Source organism: Buteo buteo, chromosome 21, assembly GCF_964188355.1.
Source record: "Buteo buteo chromosome 21, bButBut1.hap1.1, whole genome shotgun sequence".
In the NCBI taxonomy this organism is placed as follows: domain Eukaryota; kingdom Metazoa; phylum Chordata; class Aves; order Accipitriformes; family Accipitridae; genus Buteo; species Buteo buteo.
The window spans coordinates 21,003,903-21,017,784 of NC_134191.1; the positions used below are offsets into that span (position 1 = coordinate 21,003,903).

General features: G+C 59.6%; 2 protein-coding genes across 3 annotated transcripts in view; one reads left to right on the forward strand and one right to left on the reverse strand.

The window, feature by feature from the left end:
* Positions 1-55: 55 nt before the first annotated feature.
* The window catches only part of RNF123 (ring finger protein 123), a 52,537-nt gene continuing 38,710 nt past the window's right edge, over positions 56-13,882 (reverse strand). The window contains exons 35-39 of the mRNA XM_075052957.1: positions 13,790-13,874; positions 1,358-1,500; positions 866-960; positions 665-750; positions 56-585 (exon numbers count right to left, since the gene is read on the reverse strand). Coding sequence (XP_074909058.1) covers positions 486-585; positions 665-750; positions 866-960; positions 1,358-1,500; positions 13,790-13,874 — 509 coding nt within the window. The 3' untranslated portion in view covers positions 56-485. The remainder of the gene's footprint in view (positions 586-664; positions 751-865; positions 961-1,357; positions 1,501-13,789; positions 13,875-13,882) is intronic.
* AMIGO3 (adhesion molecule with Ig like domain 3) lies at positions 1,512-5,257 on the forward strand. Of its 2 annotated transcripts, XM_075052959.1 has the most exons (2): positions 1,512-3,221; positions 3,803-5,257. In XM_075052959.1, exons 1-2 carry the CDS (start codon positions 3,150-3,152, stop codon positions 5,003-5,005), a joined length of 1,275 nt encoding a protein of 424 aa, XP_074909060.1. In that variant the 5' UTR covers positions 1,512-3,149; the 3' UTR covers positions 5,006-5,257. The 2 variants fall into 2 exon arrangements, with proteins under 2 accessions (XP_074909060.1, XP_074909059.1); XM_075052958.1 differs by having other exon boundaries at positions 3,125-5,257.

Here is a 13,882-nt window from a genome sequence, read left to right on the forward strand (position 1 = left end):
GGGTCGCTCGCCAGGGCTGGCCTGGCCTCCCCTCCCCGTGTCTCATGGCACCACATAAGGAAGAATAATTTAATGCTGCATTTCATGAAGTCAGCCCCCAGCCAGGGGCAAGTTAACAGCCCGAATGCCCAGCCCGGCCCCCCTGCCGCGGCCCCAGTGCTGCCACATGTTCCCAGTGCTGCCGCAGAGCTGAGGCCTCGGGCTTCCCTCCCTGAGAATGGCCTGTGGGGCAGAGAGGCTGCTGCGGCCCAGGCGCTGGGTGAGGGGGACGCTGGCCCCAGAGCCTGGCATTGGGCCTCCCCCCTCGCCACCAGCCTCTCCCTCCCTGCAGCCCCCTGCCCCACGCTGCAGCCCTGTGCTGGGTCCTGGCTCTATGGGCGAGGGTCCCGCAGCCCTGGGCGGGGCAAACAGCTGGGGAGAAGCCAGTGTGTGGCGGGGGGGCCCATCCTGCTCAGCTGGGGGAGCCCGTGGTGCGGGGCTGGGTGCTACGAGCTGGCTGGCTTGGTGAAGTCGTCCACCCCCGTGATGGTGGCCTTGCAGAAGAAGCAGTCCTTGTTGTTCATCAGGTGCTGGTTGATGCAGGCTCTGGGACAGAGGAGGAAAGAGCATGAGCTCCCCCCAGCACCAGTAGCCCTGTTGGGGGTCATGCATACGAGCTACTCACTTGCACGATTTGTGGGAGCAGGGTCTGAAGATGGCCGAGATGGGATGTGCGTAGCAGATGGGGCACAGGTCTTCCTCGCTGGTGGGCTGTGTGGGGGTACCAGGCCGTTAGTGGTGGCAGCAAAAACCCCATGTCCCAGGACAGCTGTGCCGGGGAGCTGGGGCTGCTGCCGAGCATGGGGACCGGGCTGGGGGGACTCACCAGAGTGGTGGCAGCTGCCTGTTTGGACTCCTCGCTCAGGTGGTTCAGCATCTTGTCCACCTTTGCCAGCTCCTCCGCACTGATGTACTCGGTGTCTGTGGGGGGAAAACCAGGTGTGCGTGGGATGAATGACCCTCGGGCTGCCCTGAGGCTGCTGGGTAATGCACTGGGGGCCGCAGCTGCCCTTGGGGACCAGCTAGGACAGGGAGCCTGGTGCTGGGGACAGGGATCCCCATGCTGGGGGCAGCGAGCTGGACGTTGGGCACCGCAAAGGGAAAAAAACCGCTGCCAAAAGCAGGCACTGGACACAGCTCCATCCCAAGTGCCACCACTGGGGGACAGCGGGGGGGACCCATGGCCCCTTGTCCCCAAGGCTAAGGGGGCTGGGACATGTTGCAGGGGACACAGACGCCAGCAGCCCTGTCCCCCCCCATCCCAGCCGTGGCCAGGTGGCGAGCACAGCCCAGCTCCCAGCGCAGTGCCGACACTTACAGGTGTGCAGAGAGAAATGGCGCTTGTCTGTGGCCGGGGCGGCAGCTGCCAGGGCTGAGGGCTCGGCGTGGCCCAGCAGGTACTGGATGGAGCGCAGCTGGAAGCAGGGGTCCGCCAGCAGCACCGCCGTCGCACGCTCGGCCCTGCAAAGGGACACGGTCAAGCCTCTGACCTCGTACAACCCACCCCGCGGTCACAGGGCCACCTGGCTGCGTCCCCAGCCGGTGGTCCCTCCGCTCCTGGCAGCGTGGAGCTGGGGGGCAAACATGCTGAAATGCAGCCAAAGGGTAGCAACCCGCCTCCTCTTCCGCCACCCCCACCCCGCTCAGAGGCTCCGGGGATCGATACGGTGCATTAGCACTTGCTGAGGCTGCAGCCCTCGTGCACCGGTGCCCAGCTGAGCCCGGGGAGCTGCAGGGCGGCTGAAGCAGCCAGCGCTACCCTCATTTCACAGCTCTGCAAGGGTAAAAGGAGAGATACCACGCAGCGGCCTCATGCCCAGGGGTACGGCCCCCCCCCTGCACCAAGGGGACGGTTCAAGGTGCCCCCAGGGCAAGCGGGTGCACCCACAAGGCAGGAGGGAGCACTCTCTCCTTGGCTTCAAGCATCAGCGCTAACAGCCAGGACAGATAAAGGGCACCTTAGCGAGCATCTCCATCAGGCATCGGGGCTGTGGCCTGTTCACGGCCCTTGGCAAGGAGCAGAGCTGGCTCCGTGGCCGGCCCTGGGGCAACCACCATCACCCCAGCGGCAGGAGGCAAGCGGGGCCGAGGGAGGAGAAGCCCAGCGGCGCAGGCTGAGCCTGGGCCGGGGCACAGGGGGTTAACGGGCCCTTGATGCGCGGCAGCAGCCGCAGCCGCCAAATTAGCTTTTTGCTGCCCTAATGGAAACCAATTCCCCAGCCCAGCTTTCCGCTTCTCACTAAGGCGCCCGGGCTCTGGGTAATGACATTCCTGCGCGTCCTTCACCCTGTGGCCACCCCCTCCCCGCCGGCAGCACCCCCCCTCTGCCGTGGGGACCCCGCCGGCTCAGCCAGCCCTGCTCCCCCCACGGCTGGAGGTGCTGGGGGGTCCCTGCCAGCTCATGCAGGGGGTGGTGAGGATGAGCGCAGCAGGAAGGACTAGGTCTGGGTGCTAAGCAGCGAGGGGGGGGGTGACGACCGCCATCCCCGCTCCCAGCCCGGGTGCAGGATTGGACACGAGGGGCTCGCAGAGGTGACAGCGGGGCGGGTTTATTCCAGCATCCTCCCAGCGGCTGGGCAGTCGCGGAGCAGCCGGCGTGGCTGCCTTACGGATTACAGCCGGTCAAGGTTGCCGTTCTCCAGCGGGAGGGATGGCGGTTGCGCACCGGTAAGGCCGGAGGGTCGGCGAAGTGGCCCTGAGCACCCCTGGGGACAAACGACCACGCAGGGCCGGTGCCAGCCGCGCATCGCCCTGCCCACTCGCAGGACGGCTAGGGAGGGCCACGGCCACGGCCACCACCGTGGCCACCACTCCCCACGCCGGGACCAATGGGATCCCGTCCGGCCCACACGCCGCACACCGCCAGCGCGTAAATAGAGGCAGAAGTGGGACCGCATTCCCGCAGCGAGCCCGGCTCTCCAGGAGATGCTCGCCAGGAGGGAGCCGGACGCCGGACGGGGCTCACCAGGGAGTGGAGCGTGGGGATGTGTCGCGGCAGCGCCGAGCCGTGAGACACTTCACGCTCCAGGAATGCACGGCTCCGGGAGGCAGCGAGGCGTTCGCCGAGCCCGAAACACAGCCCCGAAACGCTGGAGCGTCTCAGCCCCCTGATGCCGGACACCGGCTCCCATCCGCCTCCCTGCGACCGGGTGCCGGACAGCCCACGGCCGGCCAGAGCACAGGTACGCGGCAGCCTCGCGTGAGATGCGGCAGAGCTGGGCAGGGTGATGCTGTCCTTTAACTCTCCTCAAGCCCCACGGCTGGAATCGGGATTCTCCTTTGTAGGGTGCGAAGGGGTGTCTGCAGATGCTTTGTAGAGCCCCCCCCGCCCCAAAAGACAGCACAGGGGGAGACCGGGGAGGACCGCGACACTTTTTCTCTTGTGTTTTGTCGAGCCCGGCTGTGCTGCCGGGCTGCCCCGAGGCTCCTGCCCGGCACCATGTCCCAGCGGGTGCCTGCAGACCCGCTCTGGCCACGGGTGGCGAAGGTGCTGCTGCTGCTCCAGCTGTGCGCCCACGGCCGCGCTCCCCACGCCGCCTCGCTGCCCCGCAGCTGCCCCGCCGCCTGCATCTGCACCTCCGACCTGCTAAGCTGCAGCCGGCAGACGCTGCAGCGCGTGCCCCGGGCACTGCCGCCCACCGCCACCACGCTGGACCTCAGCCACAACGCCCTCACCCAGCTCCACGACCGCTGGCTGGCCGCCCTCCCGCACCTCGAGGCCCTCCACATCAGCCACAACCAGATTAAGGACCTTTCTCCGCAGGCTTTCCACAATGCCTCCTACCTGCGGCACCTCGACATGTCCTCCAACCACCTGCACGCTGTCGAGACGCACTACTTCGACGCGCTGGTGAGCTTGGAGGAGCTGCTGCTCTACAACAACCGCATCACGCGAGTGGATGAAAACGCTTTCACCAAACTAAGCGGCCTGCGGAAAGTCTACCTGAGCTGGAACAACCTGACCACCTTCCCCTTCCACTCGGTGCAGGGGCTGGGAAACTACAGCCTCCGCACGCTGGACCTCTCCTCCAACAGCCTGAGCAGCATCCCCGTGGAAGAGCTGGCAGCTCTGCCCGAACACATCAGGAACGGCTTGTACCTGCACAACAACCCTATCCGGTGCAGCTGCCCGCTCTACCTGATGCTCCAGCGCTGGAAGCAGCGAGGTTTCAGCTCCGTGAAGGATTTCTTTGAGGAACACACCTGCAAGGTGTCTGACAACGTGCCCCGGTCCCTGATCAAGTTCCTCAAATACAGCCACATGTTCAAGAACTGCTCGGCAGGCCCCGAAGACACGCACCCCGTGCCCTTCCCCGTGATGGTGGGCCAGACCCTCCTGCTCGCCTGCAACGCCAGCCTGCCAGCCGCGGCCACCACCTACATGTGGATCTCCCCTCACCACGAGCCCATCAAACACCCGGGGAACAGCAACCGCTCCTTGGAGGTCTACCGCAACGGCAGCCTGAAGATCGCGGCCGCCAAGCCCTGGCACTCAGGGGTCTACGTGGGCTTGGCCATCAACAGCCCCCACAATTTCAGCAGGCTGTGCGAAGTCAACGTGACGGTCCACTACCCCAAGCCGGACGGGGAGACCTTCAGCACTGGCCTCACGACCCTGCTGGGGTGCATTGTGAGCCTGCTGCTCGTGCTCATGTACTTGTACCTCACGCCCTGCCGTTGCCTGAGCTGCTGCAAGAAGCCGGCTCCTCTCAGCCCTCCGCAGGAGTGCAGCGCCCAGTCCTCCATCCTCAGTACCACTCCCCCCGCCACCGACGGGCCAAATCGCAAGGTCAGCGCCAACAAGCACGTGGTCTTCCTCGAGCCCGTCAGGGAGACGCAGAACGGCAAGATCCGCCTGGCCCTCGGCGAGGACTTCCCCGACCCCAAGCATCCCAAGGTCCTGCAGCTCAAGTCAGACTCGGAGTCCATCAGCTCCGTCTTTTCGGACACCCCCATTGTGTCGTAGCGAGGCAGAGCTGGGAGCAGAGCCAGGGCCTCCCGAGAGCTGTTCTCCTCCATCACTGCTAGAAGCAGCAGGATTATGGGGCACCCTGAATTCTCGGCTTGACCGTGACCCATGAGGGGGATCGGCATCACCCACAACTGCGTCAGCCATGAGCTCCTGGTGGGTGTTGGGCTGGGGCACGTTGGTGCCTGGCAAGAGGTCCTTGCGTAAACCACTGGCAACAGCCTCGTTAGCAGAAGGGTACCGCTGATGAACCCGGCACGCCTGAGAAACCCCCACTTCATTTGGGCAGCCAAATTCCCTAACAGTGACACTGGGGATGGTGATCTGCCATGTCCCAGGGCATGCGAGACCCAATCTAGCACCACCGCCGCAGACCCCCACGCCAAGGAATAGCCGTGCCAAGTGGGGCACTCTCCTCGCTCTTGCCAGGGCCCCCGGGGATGGCGATGCCACCATCCTCTCCCAGTCCATGCCAGTCCCCATCAGCATGCCATGGTTGGGAGCAGGCAGAGTGTGATCTTGTTGCAAGGGCGGGTGGGGGGGGGGTGTACGTGCTCCCTCCCCAAACACGGCTACGCAGGAGGGATGGAGCTTGGTGCCTGACCAGCCATGCAGCCCAGCAAACATTACAAGCTTTTGCTTCCTGAGAAGCTGTAAATAGTCAAGGCAGGATTAGGTGATGTGATACAGCGCCCCGGCCCGCATTGCTCAGAGCTCCCCGTGCCACCAAGGACGATGAGGTCTCAGATGCACCACCCTCCTTCGCTGCTTCTCCTTGAGGCGGACAAATGCGCTGCTAAAGCACAGCTATGTAGGCAGTAATCTAATAAGCCTATCGATAAATGTGAGTAATCCTCTCCTCTCTTGGGTCGTAATTCTCTAGTTACATTGGAATAAAAAAAATGCCTATTTTTTTAAGCTCATGCTGGGCTGAGTGTCTTCTTGCCCTTGCAGGGCAGCAACGTGCAACCACCCTGCAGCCCATGGGTGCAGCACTGGGAGTCTGGGGGAGCCCCAAATTCCCACTAGCCTGGCACACAGAGCCAGGCGATTTGCACTGGCCTCGCAGCCTCTGTTCCCATCAAACAGTGTTATGGTGGCCTTGGCGAGGGGCTTAAATGTGCCGAGACAGAGCTGGTGGCCTGGGGCTTGTATGAGAGGAGCATCCAGTGGCTTGTTCCTGGGAGGGCAGGTCTCCAAAGTGATGCCTGGGAGCTGGGGAGGGAGCAGCACCAACTGACACAAGGGCACATCCAGTCCCCAAAAGGGACGAGCAGGATTTAGATGCAGGGTAGAGGCACGTTGGGGAGACCCCCTTGGGATCGGGTTGGTCCTGTCTTTGGCTGAGTCCCGGTCCCCTCTGCAGACACAGCCCCTACCTCACTGGATAGCTGCGCTGCTTTCTCCAGCACCCAGCCCTTGCATCACCCCGGCACAGAGAGGGGCTCTGCCCCCTCATAACGCCTGCCTGATCCCACAGAGGGATAAGGGTGTCCCCTCACCTGCCAGCCACCATCACCCCGCTCGCAGCAGGCGCACGTGGCTGTCACCTGCAGTACAGGGGATGCTGAGGCCACCCTGCCGGCAGGAGCACAGCTCAGACACGACCTGGGCACCACAAACGGGGACCAGGACCCTTCGCAGACCTGCCCCCCAACCCGCAGCCCCCCATGGCCGTGCATGGCCCCAAGAGCTGCTGGCAGCCCTGCGACTGGTGGAAGGGGAAGGTCCCTGCGGCATTGGGACAGCACTAGCACCCATCCTTTCAACTTTTTCAGCTGGGAAACAAGCAGCTTTTTTCCCAGCAAAAAGTCAACCATGCCCAAAGCACTTTTCAGAACCCCCCCACCCATCCAAAGAGGGGAGAGCATTTGGGAGAGCAGCTATCCTGAGACAACCACAGCCTCGCAGCACCCCTCCTGACACCGACCTTGCGCACAGCTTCATGCGATACGTGCCCCGCTGCCGCGCACCCTGCGGCTGCTGCTCGGTGGCTGGTGAAGGCGACGGGATGCGGAGCGACAGGCCCCGCCGGCCTGCGCCCTCGCTCCTCACGCGCCTGCCGCTGCCGGCCCTGTCGCCTCGCGTTAGTGCAGCGCTCCTGATGAGCCCGGGATGCTGAGCTGGTCATGCTGGGGTGCTGTCAGGGGGCTGATGAGGTGCTTCGGTGTTGGACGGATAGGTGAGTGGCACCCTGCTCCTTGAGGGTGGAGCTGAGGTGATGCCATCCCCTGGCTTTGCACCCAGGCAGGGATCCCATGGGAAGGATGGTTTGAATTTGCCCTGGGAACATCTGGGAAAGAGAAGAGACCCAGCTGAGAGGGCCCAGGTCCAAACCCAACGAGGGCACTGCCCCGAGCGTGGCCCATGCCTGCCAAGACGGTGCTGAGCCCGTGCTGGAGGACACGCCGCATCTAAGCGTTGCGTCTTCCTCCAAAAGGAAAAGTGAAGTGCTGCTCCGGGCTCCAGCACTTGGAGTGGGTGTTTACCCACCCGCTGCTCTTCTGTTGCCATCCTTGTAGGTCTCCTTGCAAACCTTCCCTCTGTCCGGTGCCAACATCAGCCTCCCAGGCATTAGCGCTCCTGCAAACCTGCATCCTCAGCAGAGGCTAATGACTGAAGCTCGGGGAAAGCTCAGGCCAACTGGAGTGTAAGAGAAGCTCCTGAGGGCCTCTCTGGGAGCACACCAGCCTGGAGAAGCCCAGGAGAGCTCTTCTAGGCTGGCTGCAATTCTCCTATCCCTGCAGAAAGGCTAAGACCCACTACACCGGGGACAGCATATCTGAGGTTTGTATCAATGCTGCCCCCAAGGGCTCCCCGCTGCCTTTACCCAGGAAAATCCTGCTGCTGCGTTTCACACCTTTCTGATGCTCCGAAAGGACCCCACACCACATTGCTGCTCCAACAAGCAAGGCAAGGCAGTTTGAACTGTCGGAGCAGTTCATTAAGCAGCCTGAAAGGCAAATCATCTCAGCAAGGAAAAACATAGCCGGGAGCACAGCCTCCCTGACAGCCAGGAGTTGGGAAACATAATGGATGGTCCCCGAGGAATACTCAGCAGCCTCGCTGCACCATTACAGCCCCGGCTTGCTGCCAAACCCGCCTCCTGCTCCTTGACTCCACAGGGTAAAGTAATGGGTCAGCACAAAGCACAGCGTCCCCGGCACGCAAAGACCTGTGCCTGCGCACGTGGGGATAAGGACTAGCTTTGGGGACCAGCCTCCAACGCTGACTCCTGTCTCCCCTGGCACTTCACATCTCGGCCAGGACAACGTGGGCACGCTGAATGCCAGTCCCTTCCTGTCCTTCTGCTGCTGGGGCTGGACACACGATGTACATGGTTGGACCTGGATCCTTTCCTTATGATGCTCACAGTTTTCCAAAGAGCTCGAAGCAGCGAAGCCTGGTTGCTGGCCAGCACAACACCTGCTCCTGCCTCCCAGCAAGTGCCCAACAGCCCCAGGGGGTCAGGAGATCCAGCCTTGGCAGTCCTACTGCTCAGGACACAGTGTTTGGAGCTAGCAGCTTGTAAAAACTCGAAGATCGGTAAGGTCAGACTCCTTTTTAAACCATGAAACCTAGGTCTGACCTAGTTACTCCTCTGTGCTCTGGCTCACACTCAGCCTGATATGTTACGCACTGCAAGACTTGAGTACCACCCATTTTCTGAGTTTTTAGAGCAAGGTAACAAGGACTCCTTTAGACTAAGTGGTCCATGAAATGTCTATTCCTGCACCTCCTTCCACCACAGCGCTCTCATCAATATGTGCTGAAGGAGCATTAGAGTTTAAGCGATCAGTAATTAGACTGCAGAGAACTACCATGTCCAGCGGGGACCAGCCAAATCCCCAGGGTCCCAGCAGTGCTCGAGCATGCAGGTGGGTGGCCAGGCTGAGTTTAGGAAGCTGCAGACTGGGATCTTCTGTGACTTTTCCAGTGGAGGTGACCCCAACACCATCTAGCAATTGAACAGAGTTTGCTTAGTCTGCCTTCCCCACCTGGTCTCGTGCCTCCTCACTTTCCGGCTCACCAACATGTTACTTCTGCCCAGGGAATCTCTCCGTCTCCTCCCTCCTGCCAGTCAGTCCCTCTGCACCCATCTGTACTGTGCGAAGGAGAGGAGTGTGGAGATCCCCCAGAATTACCCCAGCATCACGTCAGCCCAGTGCTGCTCCTCCTGGCAGGTCCCACTGGCTCATGCTCAGCATCCCACTGGCACATGCTCAGCATCCCACTGGCACAGCATGGTTGTTTCTGGCCCAGGATCCCCGTCCTGTGCTCTGCTGGCTGGTACCACCGTGTTCCTGGTGACTACAGTGCTCTTCCCTCTGTCTTCTCCATCTTTCAGGCAGAAGTCCCTGGGAGATGCACCTTGAAGGCTGCTTAGGTCTTTTCTTGTACAGTTGCACTGCAGGCAAGTTCGCTGGCTCCTTGCGCGTGCCCTAACCCTCCAGACTCACACTGAGAGCATCAGCCACGGGCAGGGCTGGGGAACACACTGCCCAGCCTCACTCCCCCTGCCTCTGAGGGGATGGTGTGCATGGGGCAAGCCTGTGGAGCAGACTGGTGGCCAAACCCTGGCACAACACAGGTCACCTCTGCTCTGGGATGGCCGCTCACTTTCCACAAAGCCTGTTCCAACCTATCTGCCCAGTCCTAATTACAACATGCCCTCGCACGCAGGGGACCAACAGCCTCACCTTTGGGCCTCACCCCTTCCCCTGCCGCCCTCTCTTGCCAGGATCCTTACACAAGCTCTGGCCAACACTGCTCCATTAGCTCACTCCAAAGGAGGCTTAATAGAAAATCTGCTCAATTATTTAGCAGACAGACGGGGGGATGATACCAGCTGAAGGCAGCCAGGGTCTCTGGCACGGACCCAAAGATGCAGCCCAACTCCTGGCTCAGCCTGCCAGATCCTGCTTTCCCTCTCCTCCCCACAAAACCAAGGCTGAGACATTAGGGCCTGGCAAACAGGCAGCACACGGGCATCCCTGTCTCCTCAGCCCTGCCAGGCACTGAGCCTCCCTGCAATGAAGGTGCTGCCCAACCGCTGTCAGACCCGACGGCTGGGAAGGGGCAGCACGTCTAGAGGCCCGAGCAGTCCCACAACAACACTGCAGAGGCCAAAATAGTTTTAAACCAAGGAGCTGTTGCCTGCTCCAGTGCCAGGCTGCCCCGCTCTCACCTGCGGACAAGGTTTAGCTCCCTCCTGGCAAGCCCTCGAGGGACAGGCAGCTGCTCTGCTGGGAACTAAAAGACCCTCTGCTGAGGGACCCCAGCTTGAGCTAGCAGCTCCCCACCTCTGCCCTGCACTAATTCTCCTCTGCCCGTTTGCAAAGTTCATTACATCCAGCGAGGGAGCCAAGCCATGAAATTCCCAGGCCCTGCTACAAAGATCAGTAAGCCCGGACGAGGTGGGCACCGAAGCTTTGGTTCACCACGAGCAGCACCAGCCGTCCTGCCAGACCTGACAAGGAAATGCATTTCTTCTCTCTCAAAAGCACAGCCCGCTCCATCCAGGGACTAAGATGTACGATGTATCAACTGTCTCATCACATCCCAGCCTGGGCAATGTTCCCTTTTCTTGTGCTTAATGGCTCTGTTTGATGCCAGGAGTCCGTAGCAAGAGGACTTGATGCCTGGCTGAGCGTCCTGTGCTGGGTGAGGAGCAGCTGAGGCATCCAACTGCATCCTGATAACGTGGCTGGATGAGTCGGCAGGGCCCTGGCTCTCCTTACTCCCACCCTTCCCCACTGGAATGTTTTGGCCCCATAAACAGGACTTCACTCCTCCACTCCCGGATGAACCTGTCCTCTCTGTCCCAGGGCAAAGCTTGCAGTACCTTCCAACCAAGTGCCTAGCACAGCGTTGGCTCGCTGGGTTAGAGGCAACCAGGAAAAACACAGCAAAGCCAAGGAAGTCACCCGAGGTCCTATCCCCTGTCCTCATCCTCTGGGACAGAGCCTCCTTGCAGGGAACCAGTCAGGGTAACAGCTAGTGTCCCCGGTAATTCCCACAAAGAACTTCCTACGTGCAAATGTGGGTTGGATAATCTCTCTCTGTTAATGGTTTCTGGCAGTCTGGGAGTTACCAGATGGCACCTGGAAGAGATTTCTACCTGCTTCCAGCAGAGTGCTTCCGAGGAAGGAAAAAAGCTGTCCTGCTCACTGCACTGAGAGGAAGGGAAAAAGGAAAAAGGAAAGCTGTCACCTCTTGAGTTCATATAAACAGGTCTGCTCTGGAAAGCCTAGTTACATATGGGATCCTTTAAATCTCTTCAGTTACTCCTTGCAGTAACACAACCCATGGCAATCATCTCCCATGGGAGTGTACAGACCCAAAGAAGGTTTAAATTCTCCTTTTCCATTCCACGGACCATCCTCTTACTCATGTGCCTGGAGACAGATGCTTCTCATCACCCTGCTCCAGGCCAGCTGTTGTTGACCTGCACCACCTCCCTGTTTTTTGGGTGACTGTGGGAGGAGACCCTCATGGGGCTCTGCTCACCCCAGCTGCACCTCCCAGTCTTCAGCACCCTGTAGCGATGGTGCCAAGAGACTTGCACACAGGATCAAACCAGGACTGAACCCTCGAGGAACGCAAAGGCAGAAGAAAAGCCTCTGCATTTCCTCTCATACCTGCTGTTTTTCTCCATCCCGTCCCTGCTTGCTGTTTTTCAATGTGCTTGCACAGAACAGAACCACTCTGTAAGTGGGGTACAACACTCCCACCCCTGTCCTCAGTTCAGAGTGCTGCAAAGAGAGTGGGTGGCTCAGTTTTCCCTTCCATGTGAGGTACTCTGCCTGCGGCCATGCTGATCTCTACCATCAGGCTGCCCATCCCCTCTGCTTGGGTAGTGGTAGAAGGTCTCCAAGCCACCAGCCTCGGTTCTTTTGTCTTGATTGACCTCAATGTCTCCCCTGAAACGTTTGCTTGCCTTTTATAAATCAGTGACGTATCAAATCTCAGATTTAGTGCAGGGTTTTGCAAAGTCACATAGAAGCATTCTGTTTTATAGACATTTTTTCCTGGGCTTCCTCCTGTTACCACCTTGCGCTTTTCCTGCTCAGCTAGGTCCACCATAAGGACATGATGCTTTTCTCGCATCATTCCCCCGTTTTGCATTTTTTTCTGCTTTCCAGTGCCCAAGGACGTGACTACAAAGCCCCTGAAGATCAGTCAGAGATTGGCAGCTTCCCCACCACACACCACAGGGTACGGCACCTCTGGTTTGTGACCGCGCAGCCCGCTGCTGGCCAAGGCATGGAGGATGCTGTTGGCATCAGGGGACAGTGCCGCTTGGTTATGTACAGCCCCTTTGACACTGGCTGCCCGGGTTTCACTAACCTCAAGCACAGCTGGCTTTTCAGGTAAAGGAGACACAGTTTGGAAGCTTTTTTACTCCCCAGGACTCCCTGCAGGCTAGGAAGGATGTGATTGTCATCACACTACCATCTTGCCAGTGCTCTTTGGCGTTTGCTAAACTGAGGGCCAGAGAAAGAGCTTTATCCCTTCCCCTCTTTGAGTCTACAAGTGACCTGGCCCGAGACAGATGTTCAAGGGACAGGGAGCCAGGGAAGGACTTCTCAGCCTGCCTGGCATGCAGGGAACTGCTTTGTCACCTCCCTGCTTCCCTCCAGGAAGAAATGTCTAGTTGTGGCATCAAATTCATGATGTTTGCCCTTTCCACAGAGCAGGATTCTGGGCGTGAGCAAAATCCACCCCTGTTCACAGTCCCAAAAGGCCACTGATCAATGACCTTGTGCTAAGCTCTTGGCACTGTCACACTCGGGGCTGTGCGACTGGTGCAACAGCCATGGGAGGCAGGATATAATTAGATATATTTGTGTACATCTTTGAGTCCTTGAGAAAAGAAGCTGAAAGACTGGCTGCAGGGCTGAGCCGCTTGGCCAGATGGGGCTCTGCTCTCTGCAAAGCCAGAGACTATCATGTTCTCCAAACGTGAAAACAAGCAGGATGTGCAGTGCGGACAGAAGAGCCCCATCTCCAACAGCACCCTACAGGGTACAGTGGCCAGGCAAGACACCCATGAATGACACTGGGAGAGAGCAAAGGCAGGGCTGCAGAGGGTATCAGAATAAGCCTATTTGCAGGACTCAGTACAATCAGGCACAGACACACATAAATGACCAGGTCAGCTGTGGCTTTGCTCAGCCACCACCAGTGCTGTCTCTCTGGTTACCATAAAGACAAGATTTGCTTCTCTGAAAATCAGCATCACCTAAGTGCCTGGACAGGATTTGTCTCACCCTTGTGACACATGTCTGGGAAGCCAGAGAGCTGTGCACACATTTTGATGCCTTCCTGAGATGGGTTCAGAGTGAAGGAGCTTTAATGAACTCCTTTCCACCCATCGCTGTGTGCTGCAGCGCTTCGCCTGCATCACCACATCAGCACAGCTCTTTTACATGTGGCACTCACAACCTCTGAAAGCAGCTGTCCTGGAATGCCAGACCCCATTCCAAGGAGGAAGGTGCACATATGCTGTCGGTACAGCACCTCATAGCCACCTCTAACGAGGGCTTTCCAGCACCACAGGAAGGAGTTTTGCACCCAGCAGTAGCACTGGGATGCAGCTGCTGCAGGGACATGTGGCTCTTCAGCTTCTGCCTGCTCCATGCACATCTACCTCACTTCGCTTTGGTCCCCACGCACCCGCATCACTCCTGCAACACCACCCATGGCACTGACTACTGCAGCACCCAAAGCAATGTCACATGCAGTGACTCCATGCTTTGGAAGTCAAAAGCCACTCACCCCTGAACATCAGTGTCCACAAGCAGCCGGACCAGTATCCCCGTCACGGCCACAAGGATTGGATAATGGTCCACGCTCTCCAGCCCTATGGAA

Bases quoted from the DNA above. Each gene is read 5' to 3' on its own strand.
- AMIGO3 (XM_075052958.1), top strand. From the start codon at position 3,479: ATGTCCCAGCGGGTGCCTGCAGACCCGCTCTGGCCACGGGTGGCGAAG.